This window comes from Phascolarctos cinereus, unplaced genomic scaffold (assembly GCF_003287225.1).
Source record: "Phascolarctos cinereus isolate Bilbo 61053 unplaced genomic scaffold, phaCin_HiC Scaffold_1;HRSCAF=81, whole genome shotgun sequence".
Taxonomy (NCBI): Eukaryota; Metazoa; Chordata; class Mammalia; order Diprotodontia; family Phascolarctidae; genus Phascolarctos; species Phascolarctos cinereus.
Window position 1 is genome coordinate 36,663,389 of NW_027555514.1, and position 14,954 is coordinate 36,678,342.

The window sequence follows — 14,954 nt, forward strand, 5'->3', positions numbered from 1 at the left end:
CTAAGACCTGAGTTCAAATCTTGCTTCTGATACATATTGATTATGTGACAATAAGCCAGTCGTTTAAACTCTTAGTGACACCTGCCAACTCTTTAAGGCTACAAATTACAGATGAGTTGCTTATTTGCATTGCTGAAGATTTTTCTATACCAGGAATTCCCTGTATCAATGAAATAACTGGGTGAGCCTAACCTCCCTCATAACAAAAGGTCAAAAATCCCTCTTCCTATATTTTTATCCTACTTTGGGTCATTCTGCTTTGCCACTCATGGAATAAAGCAGCGTGACGCAGGATTAGAGGTTGGGTATCATAAAAGAAGGGTTTGTCATTGTGGGATGAACATAATAGGTTTCCAAACTCAGCTCTGCTATCCATTTAAAACCAACCATTTCAAGATAAGTTTCTTTTCAAAGTTGGTGAAGAATCCAGCCCTTAGTGACCAGTCTTTCTTCCCAGTGAACATGTCAAGCAGGCCTAAACCAAGGCTTAGCCCTTGGAAGACTTTCCCCCAATTCCTACAGCTCACTATTAATTTAAAACCAATCAATGGCTCCTGTTTCTACAGCATTTTTAGGGATTACAAAAAGCTTTTCTCACAACAGCGCTCCAAGAAGCCACAAGGCCAGGTTTGGAATGGAGGCCTTCTAACTCCAAACCTAACGAGCTCTTTGACCTTGAGAGGCCATGCCTCTAGAAGAGCCATAATTCCCTCACTGTGTATACTTTCTTAACCAGCAGAGTTACTATGGCCCACAAGAACCACAGAGTCAGAGCTAATCTAAATGGTGGTAAACATTTTTTTTAAACTGGCCTTTAAGTTATTTTCAGACAGTCCATTTGTCCTGTCCTGGGCAACTCATTATCTTTTATTTGGTGGACTAGGGGGAAAAGGAGAAAGATGTGGGGGGAACAGAGCTACATAGATGGTCCTTCAGTCATAAACTAGAAGTCACCAGTCCCTCAACACACAGACCCAACAGGCTGACCATCCCACCTACTCCCTGCTCCAAATGGACTCTCCCAATGGAGGTGCCCAATACTCTTTGTGAGCCTGTAGAAGGCTATGTGTGTAAATGGGGGTCACTTGTGTATTTCATACCCTTCTTTCCTTTTATTTTCTTAACACAGAAAGATTTTCAAATTGCTGGGAAAAAAAAGTAGTACAGCCAGAGATTTAAAGATGTGGAAACTGACGTAAAAATAAGTTAAATATAAATCATGGTGAGTCAGAAGAGAAAGTGAGGAGGAGAAACATATTCCTTAGTTCTAATCTTGGGCTCTGATCCGTAAATAATGCTACTTGGTATAATGGAAAGAGAGTTTGACAAGGAGACGAAAGCATAACTAAGCTGTGTGACTTTGGACAAATCATTCAACCTCTCTAAGACTCAGTTTTCTTATCTGCAACATGACAGGATTGGACTAGATCATTTCTAGTGGCCTTTCTTGCTCTAAAGGTTTATGATTCTAATCATTTAATTGCAGGATAAATCTACTGTAGAGAAGGGAATGGACTTCACAAATGGCTAGAAAAGGAACAGCAGACGCAGAAATGGCCACTTTTTAAGGCTAAACTTTGTAGAACATACCCCAGAGCTTCATTACCACTTGGCTTATCACTACAGGAATTTGGATTTAACACAGGTCAACTCACAGTTCCTCTAAAACATCAACCAAAAGTGAAAAATATGTCTAAAAGAGTTTTCCTAAGTGGTTGGGATTGGTCCTGCCTTACCACTCCCTACACCATTTAAATAAAACTATTCTATTTTTCAGTTCCCCTAGATACTCACAATTAAGCTAGCCAAAAAAATTAGAATCCCAAAGAGAAAAGCCAGTCAACTATCATTTATTAAGCACCTGCTATGTTCCAGACTGGGGCCAAGAAAGAATTTTAATAAAAGTGACAAGTATGACATGACTCTAAGACAAGGGGACAGCAGGCTCTTAAGTGTTTAAAAATGGAATTGGGTAAAAAGAGAAGTGTAATGAACAGATCAGTTTCAGGGTGGAAATTGGCTACTAACTCTGCAAAGATCGATGCTGGCTTGGAGGTTGTTCATTTGGGAAAAAGATCCGGTGTTTTAGATGATTGAAGACTTTCTATTTTAATATAACCTTAAGCCTTATACCTAGTGGGCAATTGATAAATATTTGTTGAATTGAGTTGAATTAACTGTATCACACGGCTGCTGAAAAACTAATTTCAGTTCAGGATGTCTTCATAAAAATAGGATAACTGCTTCATGAGACGTAATAGTGTCAGTGAACTTCACCCTGGTCAGACCATACGTGACTGCTCAATTCTGGGTATCACATTTTAAGAAATATATTGACAAAAAGTGACTAGAGAAGGGTGAACCCTTACTTTGGACAAATCCCTTAGCCTTTTTGGGCCTCAGCTTCTCCACCTTTAAAATGGGGGAAGATCAGCTAGATTACATCTAGGTCCTTTCCAGCTCTAAACTTAGGTTCCTATCATGGTCTGTAGAAACCATTTCATGTAAAAAAAAGAAAAAGGAACTTTTGATGTTTACCTTGGAGAAGAGATGATTAAGGTAGATTTAACAGTTTCTTTAAGTACCTGAAGGGCTATTCCATTGAGAGTATGGTAGCCTCATGCTGTATTGCTCCAGAGGCCAGACTAGAACCTAGATACCCACTTGACTTGAAGAGCCTTGAGATTGTGCCACACGACAAGCAGTAGAAGGAACTGGGGAAGGACCTAGTGGGAAAGTGATAGGTCTTCCAACTCAGAGATATGACTGCTACTGAGGAATAACACCCTGGGGGAAGCCCTCCAGGGGTTCACTCAAGTGATCTGGGGTAGACCTACTCTACATTTCGAGTTGCTAGGAAAACTCAACAGCGATGTGAGCCTTCAAATCTATCCAGACCTACCTTTTCTTTTTACAGATGAGGAAAGTGAGGCCTGTAATGGTTAAGTGCCTTGCCTAGGTTCAACTACCTCTTAAGTATCCCAGATAAGATTTGACCTTGGGTCCTCTTTACTTAAAATCCAGCATTCTATCCAATGTGCCACCCACCTGATGCACTGGTCAACAGTTCAAAGAGGCTGAGGCTAGTGAGTCTGGAGTACAGGAGTCTTTGGTGACCTTTGCCCAAATGGCTTCAGTAGAGAGATTGGTGGAAGTCATATCATGAGAAATCAAAGAAAGTGAGTATATAAAGTGGAAGTAGTAAGTAGAGATAATTTTTTGGAGAAGCTTAATGAGGGAAGGAAGATGAAAGATCAGAGCTGAATCTTAGAGGAAATCTCATTTTACTGATGAGGAAGCTAAGGACCACAGACAGTGACTTGCCCTAGCTTATAAAGATATTAAGTGGCAATTAAATAATTAAATGTATTAAAGGGGATTTAGACCCCATAACCTGTTCTCTTTCTACCATATCATGTAGCTCCACCTTGCTGGGAAGAGTAAGGGTTAGGAGAGGTTCTGTTTTTGTTTTTTTAAATACAGTGTCAGATCTCATCACATTGATGGGCAGAAAGTAAAAATCCCCTGGAGAGACACAAAATTGAAGATGTAAGAGAAAAAGAGGAAATTATTGAGAGGCAGCAAAGGATAGAATCAAGGGCCCAGGCAGAAGTGGGTAGCCTTGGGAAAAAGAAAGGTATACTTCTCCTTTTGGGAGATAGGAAAGCAAAAAGCCCGGAAACAGGCAGTACAGTCTCCCAGCTCTCAAGCAGTAGGACCAGGCTAGTTAGTGAGTCAGTCAACAGTGAAACCAAAATTCATTTTCATTGTGAATTTTTGGGGTTGCTGTTTACTGAGCTGTAACTCATTGGTCTTGAAACAGAAGATTTAAAGATAGAAGGAACACATGGAAGAAAATGCAGAAGGTGTTAGAAGAAATTTGGAAAGTGATCTCATTAAGTGAAAGGAGTTTGATCCAGAAACAGGGTATTAAGCTTGATTGGGAAGAGAGACTTTGCATGAAATCAAATAAGAAAACGATTCTGAGTCATAGGGAAAGGAGACTGAACTTAAGAGGTGGGGAGGGGAAATTATATGAGGTAGCTATGTTAATGTCTTCACAGGCTGACATTCAGCAGAGCAGAAAGCCACTGAGATGAAATGGCTGAGGGGAGCTGGGTATTTTCATTGGCCCAGGTCCTGAACAAAAACCACTCTGGTGTATTATTCAGGTCCCTAAGGCCTCGAGCTACAAGTACAACTTTGGAGACAAAACAAGAGAAAAGCTTCAGCTCACACACCACATTCCTCCAAAATGTCAACATGATCACAGAGGTCTGAGCACCGCTCCAGACCTGCCTCTTTACAGAACGTGAGCTCTTTGGAGAAAAAGGCCTTGACTTCGCCAATTAACCAGAGGCTGATTTAGGCTTTAGGAATGCAAAAACGTCCTCTAAATTAGAGATTTGAGAAAGTAGAATGGGTGGCTTTGGGAGGCCACTGGATAGTTGGGAGAAACCATGAGGTGCAGTCCTTTCAGTTTTACAGATGAGGAAACTGAGAATCAGTGAGGTTAAGGGACTTCTTTAGCGTGACCCAGCTGGAAAGAGGCAGAATAGGGATTTGAACCAGCGTGAGCAGGTCCTCGGACTCAAAAGTCATCATACCACATCCACCTAGGTTAGGGCTTCTTAACTTGCGGTCTATGTGCTTGTTTTTGAAAAATATTTTGACAACTGTACTTCGATATAAATGGTTTCCTTTGCAATCCTATGTATTTTGTTTGATGCACTTAAAAACTTCTTTTGATAAGGGGTCCCTGGACACCAGACAGCAGCTAGGCAGGTAGGTGGCCTGATGGATACAATGCCGTGTCTAGAATCAGGAAGACCCCAGTTCAAATGTGGCTTTCAGTCACTCACTGGTTGTGTGATCTTGGCCAAGTCTCTTCACCTCTGTCTACTTCTGTTTCCTCAACTAGAAAACAGGGATAATAATAGCACGTACCTCCCAGGGTAGTTGTATGGATCAAATGAGATAATATTTGTGAAGCGCTTAGCAGACAGCCTGACACATGGTAGGTACTATGTAAATGCTAGCTATTATTATTATTATTAGATTGCCAAAGGGCTTCATTGCACACAAAAAGGTAAGAACCCCTGTTCTGGTGCTCAAATTTATTGGAGATTCTGATAAGGGGATTTCTTATCCCGTCCAGATTCGATTAGATGCCTTCTACCCAGCTCTGAGATGCTGTGATTCTGGTACTCAAAGGATTTGTATTGCTGTGGAGTGGTACCAACGTCCCCTTGCCTCATTTCCCTCCAATGGGAAGAATATTAAGGCAGTTGCTTCTACCTTTTAAACTGTCCAATTATATCTGAGAAAGTGCATTTTGGTTTTTTTGGACAGTGGTAATTATTATTCTTTAATCAATATCAATCACTTCATATCTAAACCACAGGGACCTGTTAACATTAAAATATCCTGAAAAAAAAGATGACAGGAGGGTTGATGAAATCTATACCACACCAACTAACGGGTTCAGTCTACGCTAATAGCCCATGACACTCTCATAATCTGCAGGGAGGAGGGTTTGTCATTCGACTGGGGTATAGGCTTAAGTGGCCAGTGATGCTCAAGGCTGAGAATGGATAAAAGAAGCAATACCAGTGTCCAGAAAACCAGCTGGAACCACTCTGGACACAGGAGCAGAGAAAACCCAAGGTTACCTTGAGGATGGTGATATTCCACGTGAAGCTCTCCACTGCTTTCTGAAGTTTCCTCTCCTTCAAGCCTTCCCTTGCCCCAATGGTGTGCAAGTGTTCATGGAACTCCATGGCTGAAATGAAGAGAGGGAATGAATAATTTCTGAATTTCTTTGAGGCTTTCCCAAGCACAACAGTTGTTTTTATAACAACAACTCAGACATGAAGACAAGGCTGCCCAGTGATTATAACTCTGGGCTCAGAGTGAGGAAAGACAGGAGTTCAAATATGGCCTTGAACCCTTTCAGTTCAAATCAATTTGCATCTATTAAGCACTGATTGTGCCTGGTACCAAGGATAGAAGGGGAAAAAGGGTCCCAGCCTTCAATGAGCTTATCTTCCATGTATCACTTAAAGTATATGTGCCTTAAGCAATTCAGTCAATTAGTACTACTTAAGCCCTTAGTAGATCTAAGGGCCAGAAATGGAAAGAAAAAGCGAAACTATGAAAATCCCTCCCTCAAGTTGCTGAGTATCAGGTCTTCCTGACTCCAGACCCACCCTCTATCCACTTTGACGCCAGCTGCTGGATAATATCTGCAACCTACAGTGGTTATTGTGAAGATCAAATGGGGGAATGTATGTAGAACAGCATACAAATCTCAACTCCTAATATCTGATACTAGAATGTGCAAATCCAGAGGCTCTAAAGTTAACTGCAAAAAAGCAATTCCAAACAGAAGTTTTGGAAAAGGGCAGTTAGGTTGGAATAAGTGTCTAGTTATTTCAGGGTGACGATCGTGAACATAGGCACCGCTGAATTTGTCGGCTTGTCTTTAAATATCAAGAGTACTAATTGATAGCCATATCTCTATGTATCACTTTTGCACTAGAAAGGTTGAAAACAATTCTTTTGCAAAGATCCAAGCAAGCTTCCTTTAGTAGTTACATCATCTGATTAACTGTCATTACCATGCACAAAATTAATTTCCGACACAAAAGTTTAATTACCTTGAGAACGATAGGGAATTATTATTGATGTTGGAAATTATGCCACAGATAACAAAAAGCCTACAAATCTTAAAATTCTTGAATAATTTATGGTCCTAAGCCTTGCTATTCCTCTAGTTTAATCTCCTTTAAGTAATTATCCATTTTCTTCTAAATTTTCAACTATTTTGGCAGAGAATCATGACTATTTTTTTCTTTTTTAAAGTTTATTCATTTTTCAGTTTTCAACATTGACTTCCACAAGATTTCGAGTTGCAAATTTTCTCCCCATCTCATCCCCCCCCCAAGATGGCATGCATTCTGAATACCCCTTCCCCTAATCTGCCCTCCTTTCTATCTCTACTCCCTTCTCTTATCCCCTTCCACTTCAATTTTCCTGTAGGGCAGGATAGATTTCTATACCCCATTTCCTGTATATCTTATTTCCAAGTTGCATGTGAAAACAATTTTTTTAATATTTGTTTTTAAAACTTTAGGTTTCAAATTTTCTCCCTTCCTCCCTCCCCACCCACTCTCATTGAGAAGGCAAGCAACTCGATACAGGTTATATACATGTGTAGTCAGAATCATAACTATTTTAAGACAGTCATCTAGTTACTCTGTGTCAACAACACTGCCACTGAATTTCTCACCAATACCAAGAGGAAGACCTTGTCGGGAACAGATTGCCTGACTCTTAACACTAGACCTTGGGCCTTATTCACTCATTAGAGATATATAACAGAGCTGACTTGGCACAGTATGCATGACCCAGGAAATCAAAAGTGGATGTAGAGACAAATGGAAGGAAGTCCTACAGTGAGAAAAATGTTTCTCATCAACTGCTGCCCCATGGCAGAAATTGTTAATCTGGGGCCATGTTGACCAGCATTGAGAAGTTGTTCAATGCCAGCCATCTGAATGGCTGATTAAATGTTCTGAGAGAGAAAAGAACCTTGGGTGATCCCATAGCTAGAATGCTCATGGGAACTTGAACTCTAAGGAATTCTGTTCCTTCGTTGGCCAGGACTATTTTTCAAGTTGCCTTTTGTGTAAGGCTGGGTATCTCCCTCTGAGGGTTCAATGCCTGTAAGGGAACGCCACAAAGGAAGCATGTCCTATCTTTAGTTGCTCTCAGATGAGTAGAAAGCTCCATTTCTTCTGACATGTTACTTGCACATTTTATACGAACTGATAGATGGTGTGCCAACCACCAACAATGGCTAGTCCATGTAAAGCATTTTACAAATGTCATCTCCCTTTATCCTTACCACGACCCTGGGCTGCTATCATGAACACACATTTTATGAATCAGGAAAATGTGGTAGACAGAAATTAAGTGATTTGCCTAGGATCACAGAAGCAAATCCCAAGGAGGATTCAAACTCCAATCTTCTTGCCTCCAAGTCTGGCACTGTGGCTGCCTCTTTATTTAGATTTCTAACTATTTCTAAGAATTTAGATTTCTTTTTTATGCTTTTCAGGACAGATGAAGAAGAAGGGAAACATGCTATTTCCCTTCACTGACAATTTTTAAAAAATCATGGACACATTTTTGTTTTGATACAACAAATACTTCTCAATAGACACCTGAACCCCTTTTAGAAAATCCATTCCCTGAAAAAAGACTAATATTCTTCATTATTAACAACAAGGAGGCATGTAGCCTTTAATCTTAACATTACAGCACTAATGCTGATTATTTTATTCAACTAGAATTGCATTGTCTTTCTATACACTGTTGTTAGTAATCACCGTTCAGATTGTTTTTCTCACCCTGCTTTCTTCACTGTCTTTCAGGTCTTCCTACACTTCTCCAAATTTCCATACTCCTCATTTCTTTTCATACTGTAATAGTTCATTACTCTCCCCCCTCTCCTGATATCCCTTTATGTTCTTGACCTTTAATTCTTCCAAATAGATTTTCTTCTTATTTTATTTGGTATAGTTCTAAATCCGGAAAATAATTTGGATATTATCATTTTTACCATGTTAGCATGCTTTACCATGTTACAGGATGGCATATCTGTTGACTGTCTAGTTAAATCGAGCAAAGTCAACAAACATATGTTGCTTAAGCACCCACTATGTCCAGCCGCTGTGCTAAGCATTGCAGCTACAAAGACAGGCAGAAAGAGTCCCAGCCAGTCTGCAGGCAAGCATACAATTTAATGGGGAAAACAACATGCAAATAATTATATACAAATTAGATTCATCTAATTACTTGTGTCTTCTTTTATTTCTGGGAAAATTGTTTTATAGTTTTATTTACTTAAGTCTTGGATGTATCTTGATAAATTAATTTCCAGATATATAATGCATTGTGGTTATATTAAATGGAATTTTTCTTCCTATCTTTCTCCAGGGTTTTATTTTTAATATGCAGAAAGGTTAATGATTTTTGTGGGTTTATTTTGTAGCACACTCCTTTACTAAAGCTATTGTTTTGATTAATTTTTTCATTAATTATCTGGAGTTCTCAATGTACATCATTATATTGTTTGCAAATAGAGATCATTTTTACCTCCCTTTTACCTACACTCATTCTTTCAATTTATTTTTCTGCATTTATTGCTCTACCTTGTATTTATGGCACTTATATATGGTTGCTACACCTTCTGTGGAGGTTAGCCTTCACACATGTCAAAATAATCTTTGAAAATCCTTTAAATTATCTATACAGTACAATTTTTTTTTAAAATCATAGCTAAAACTTGGTTAATATGGAAATATGTTTTGCATGACTGCACACGTATAATCTATATCAAAGTTCTTGCCTTCTTGGGGGGAAGAAGGGAATTTGGGGCTCAAAATTATTTTTAAAAGGGTTAAAATTGTTTTTACATGTAATTGAGAAAAAAATACATTCTTAAAAATTTTTTTAAGTTATAGCTGAAGAGGAATTGGGATTTTTTAAAAATGAAGGCAGTCTGTATCACGGAACAGATGGAGCTGAGATTCTCATAATGGAAAAACCATAATGTAACTTTGATTTTTCACAACACCTGGCTAAGTTATTGATCATGAGATAGACTGATAGAACATTTATTAAGTACTTACTACAAGGCATGTAAGAGCTGAGGATATAAATACAGGAAAGGAAGATAATCCCTGCCCTCAAGGAAATTACCTTCTAATGGGGAAGGTAACATAAAAGGGAGGTAAAAAGGGGGATATACTGGGACTTCTGCTCAAAGAGAAGAAAACAAAAACAGGTAAAAATTTAACTGCCAGGAAAAAATGGTGATTTGGGGGAAAATGTTCTTGAGAGAGGTTTACATACGCATGATATTAAAAGGTATTTTTCCACATATATAAATGCCACCTATGTTAGAATGATTTTCATGAATCCATTGATATAATTGTGTCTTTAATTTTCATTTAACATGGTTAATTGTGGTTTTCCTAATTTTGAACCATCCTTGCATTCCTTGTATAAATCCACCTGGTTCTAGTAAACAAAACCACTTTGCTAATAGCATTTTTATATAAATATCATTTGTGATATTGGTTTATAGTTTTATTCTGCTTTCTCTTTCCATGGTTTGGTTATTAGGACTATACCTGATTCATAGGTGGAGTTTAATAAAGTTCTATCTTTTTCTAGTTTTGAGAATACTTTATGTAGCATAAGAATTATTTTTTTAAGTGTTCAATGTAATTTACCCTGAACATTTATATGGATTTTCCCCTTTGGGATTTCATTAATGGTATTGTGATTGAAATTATGGTACACTGAGGCACAAAGTTCCAATCACATTCAATTTATTGATGAGGCTAGCAGTTACCAACAAAAGGGACCCCTTGACTCCTCAGGCAGTCAAAAGACCACAAGGTGGGGCTTACTAGCTTTCATATAGTTTTGGGAAATACAAGAGAACAAAGAACAGGGAGGATAAAACAATATGAATAGGTTACAAAGTCTGAAGCATCATAGATGATGGAAAACAACATGATTGGATGGAAGTCAGGAAAGCAACAACCCCTCCTTTTCCATCTTGTTGCTATGGAAAACTCACTGGTGGTGTCTACCTGCATGATTAGTTATAGTCACAGCAATAATAGTCCAGGACTTCTTAAAGGACAGCCAGCATTGCAGAGATGACAGACTTCCTGGAGCCCACCTGCATCTTGGAAGGCTTGTTAATGAAATAACAGATCTCCCTTAGTTATTCAAGGACAGTAAGATATGTAGAGGCTATATATTTCTTTGAATTAAGGTAATTTATGGGACTACTTAGCTCATAAAGGAAAGCTGAACTTCTGAACTTAACTCAGAGGCTAAAAAACATGATTTAGACAAAAATTTTTTTTTTACAATGTACGAGGGGTGACAGAATAGAATCAATTACAAAATAGACCATTTTCTCAATAGTTTCTTCAACTTTTCTTTGAGTTTGTATTATTTAGATTTTTTTGTTTTGTTAATTTAGGGATTACATATTTTCATAAGTATTCCTTCATTTTATTCTGTTGGCTTATAAACTGGTATGGTAGTACTAATAATTTTCAACATCTACTTTTTCATTTGCTATGACTTTCCTCCTCTCAATTTTTTTTTATTTTGAAATGTGATTTTCATCTCTAAACTAAATTAGCTAATCATCTATTTATATTATTGTTTTTTAAAAAAATAAGTACTTAGTTTTATCATCTTTTTAGCCAATCCCTTTTTTCCATTTTTACCTCTAATTTTCAGAAACTGACCTTTTTTTTCCTTTTTGGAGATTATAAGTTTATTGAATTCTTTAGTTACATGCTCTTTGATGTTCTCTCTTAACTTAGTATGTGTTCACTGATATGTTTTCCCCTAACAATTATTTAATAGCATCCCACAGATTTAGGGTATTTGTTTTATTGCTACAATTTTCTTTAATATAATGATTTTTTCCTTTGATTTCATCTTTAATACACTCATTCTTTAGGATAACTTTAGTCTCCATTTAAATCTGAATCCTCTACTCATATTTATCTAATTGATTATAATTTTGTATTGTATTCTGCTCTATAAAGGATATGTTTAATATTTTTCTGAATTTTTAAGTTCTTTATGTTCTAGTATATGATTAATTTTTCACAAAGGTATAGAATAATGCTAAAAAAAAAGTCTAGCTATTTTCCTTTAATTAAATTGAGGTCCCCCCATCTAGTCTTTCCAATATTCTGTTCAGATTTTATTTTTCTGTTTGACTTTTCTAAATTTAAAAGTAGAAAATTGAGGTGTCCTAGATTTTCTTACTATATATATTTTCTTGTAATTCAACTAGATTGTCCTTTAAGTACTTAGATGCTATGCTATTTTTATCTTTTGAATATATTTAATATCGCCTTATCTGACATCAAATTGCCCTCCTTTGTTGGATTCAGTTGAAAAATATTCTCCTTTAATTATGTATGACTCTTTGTGCTTTCATTACACTTCCTGCATGTAGCATTTTATTTTCTATTTTATTATTTTTATTTTCCATTTCATTATTCTCCATTTCTGGTTTATGGGTGAGTTCATGGCATTCACACTCAATGTTACGATTGTTAAGTTTGTTTTTTCCTTCAACAAATTCTGACACAATATTTCATCTTTTTTCTCCTTTCCTTCTTTTAAGGGGGGAGGGGAAGAGAATGACATCAGAATTACATATATGCAATTTGTATTGCACTGAACAATTAAATTCCAGATCTCCTGTACCCTGCCTTTCCTCGCCAAACTCTGAAACACTGGGTCTTTCCTTTTTCTTTCAGAATCACTTCTCTATAGCTGAAAGTGATTTTATTTCAGATAATTCCCTCTCAGTTCTCACTACTTCTTCCATGTGTACCCTCCTCATTCTTATTCTAGTCCTTTGCTTTGTTGAATTTGTATGACTATAACGTTTCAAAATCTTTGCTTGCCTCATGTTACAGTATTTTCTTTCCTTTATCATTGCTGATGGATAGTTTGAAATAATTCTGGTTGTAGCTTCTTGGTATATGATCTGTTTCTTCTTGGCTGTTTGTAGGAGTATGTTGGTAAGTATTTAATAACCAGCTGTCTGGGAAAATGTATACACAACACGCTTTTAAATGTATTCTGAATTATTAACACTTTTCTATCATTTTCTCAAATCTAGACAAACAACAAAACAATAAATCAAATCCTTATTTGTAGTGTTTGCCAATTTCCAAGACATAAATGTTCACACTGAAAATTAGCATTTGGCTCTTAGTGATCCAGTTCAAGCTGGCTCTACTATTTCTGTAACTACTTATGATATTTTCTCTTTGATCTGGAATATGTCAAGCTTGAAAATCATATTTCTGGATAAATTAAAATGGAGAATTATCTATGGTAGTGACCTGTGGATTCATTCTAATTGCACAGTAACCTCTGGATCTACAATTTATGGTTAATTTTTTTTTACACTTTTCTGAAATGTAGTTCTCAGTTTTTGTTGTCTTTCATTGTGTTTCATGATATTCTTCTGGGTTTCTGATAATTTTTAGGTTTTCTCCCTGGACCCCGTTTTGTAGGACAGTTATTTCTTAACAGTTGTTATCTCGTGTATTATCTTCTAGTTTCATCTTGTGATTTCCCTCTTATATTTTTTATTGTATCATTGAATTTTTGAGTTCCATTTCTCCCATTTATTTTTTCAGGATATCTGATGCTTTTCCAAATTTTTCAGGCTTGATCCTAAGCCATCAATACTCTGAATTTTCCATTAAAAATTCAAATTCCATTCCTAACTTTTTTTTTTTTATTTCTCTTATTTGGTCTTCTAGCCATGCTTGGAATTCTTGTGGCCCTTCCATTCTCTTTTCAGACATTCCAATTGCAGTTATTTTGTCCTAGGTTTTCTTATCCCATAGCATTTTTTTCATTGTATTAGGGATTTTTCTTTGATAACTCATTTTCCCATGTTTTCAATTGTTTGGGTGTTATTGGGTGTTTTTTTCCCCCTATAGTGGCTTCCTAAATTGGACTTCTGTCTTTTACCCTCTCTTAGATCCCCCTATTTCCCTCTTGAGCTTATTTGGTGTCTTTCCAGCTACTTGGGTCTGCTATAAAGAAACTAACCTTTCACTTGATCATCTCACCTGAAAATTCTCCCTTCTGCTTCAGATAGTATTAGAGTAGGCCAATACTGCTTCATTCTCTTTCTCAATCAAGGTTATTCATTTTCAAGGCTATGTAATTCATGAACCCAATTCTACTGGTGAATCTACCTTCAGGGCTTTTGAGGAAAGAAGTAAAGAGGATGCTGCAGCCTCTCCCAGTTCAGAACTAGGGGTCAGAATAAGGAGCATAGTGCTTTGAGAGGGACCAGTAAAGTGGGAATTTGATATTCCAGTGTTTCGGGGTTTTTTCTGTGGAAATTACAAAGTGGCAAATAACGTCCTGCCTTGTTTTTAAAATTTTTTTTCTTCCTTCAAGTGGTACTTTCCTGGCTATTTTCAGGTGGCAGTGAGAAGATCTGGGCTAAGACATAACCTTTCACTCAGCTATCATGCTAAAAGCCCATCAACAATTTGAATAATTAAATACATATACCATCAATGAGCTTATTGCTCTAATGCTACAATACTCTTATCAGTATGGCAAAACATTTGCATTTAAGTTACATACTTTAACTGACAACAATTTTTATAAGAGAAAGCTGCAAAAAACAACCTAATGGAATTGATAAAAAATAGCAAAAAAAAATGGTACGTGTAATGGATGTGCTGAAGTATCAGTCAAAGGGCTCTTTGGAAAGAACAAGATGTTTAATTCTGGAATTCCCTGGTTCTAAGAGGCCAGGTCCCATTGTATTCTCTAATCCTAGTTGCATTTTGTCCTAGGACACATCCCTAGTATCACGAAACAGACAAGGAGAAGAGGTCTCAATGCCAAAGGCTGCCACTGGCTTTACCTCTATCAGCTGCCCTGAGCACTGGCCTTGGATACACTTGCTGAAGGTTGTTCTAGCTGGTTATTTTATGTATGAGATAATACCAATAATTAATCTCTGAATAATGCTTTTAAGGTCTGCAAAGAACTGTATACATGGGTTATCATTTGCACCACAAAATTATCCCAATACATTTGCAGGTATTATTATCCTCATTTTACAGATGAGAAAACAGAGGGTGAGAGGTCACATGACTTGTCCAAGATTACTCAGCTGATAAATATCAGAAGTAGGTTTTGAATCCAAGTTTTCCTGACTCCAAGTTCAGAGCTATCTGTTATGCCATACTGCCTCTTAAGAACCTTTTTGAACATTACCTGATCTAAATAAATAATGATATCACATCAACAAAGCACTTATTAAGTGCTTACTACATGGCGGCCACTGG

General features: G+C 37.0%; 1 protein-coding gene across 3 annotated transcripts in view; it reads right to left on the reverse strand.

Moving 5' to 3' along the window:
* PLCL2 (phospholipase C like 2) overlaps positions 1-14,954 on the reverse strand; it is a 235,856-nt gene that overhangs the window by 11,513 nt on the left and 209,389 nt on the right. For all 3 annotated transcript variants that reach the window (XM_020987210.2, XM_020987211.2, XM_020987212.2), the window contains one exon: positions 5,673-5,782. In XM_020987210.2, the coding sequence (XP_020842869.1) occupies positions 5,673-5,782 (110 nt within the window). The remainder of the gene's footprint in view (positions 1-5,672; positions 5,783-14,954) is intronic.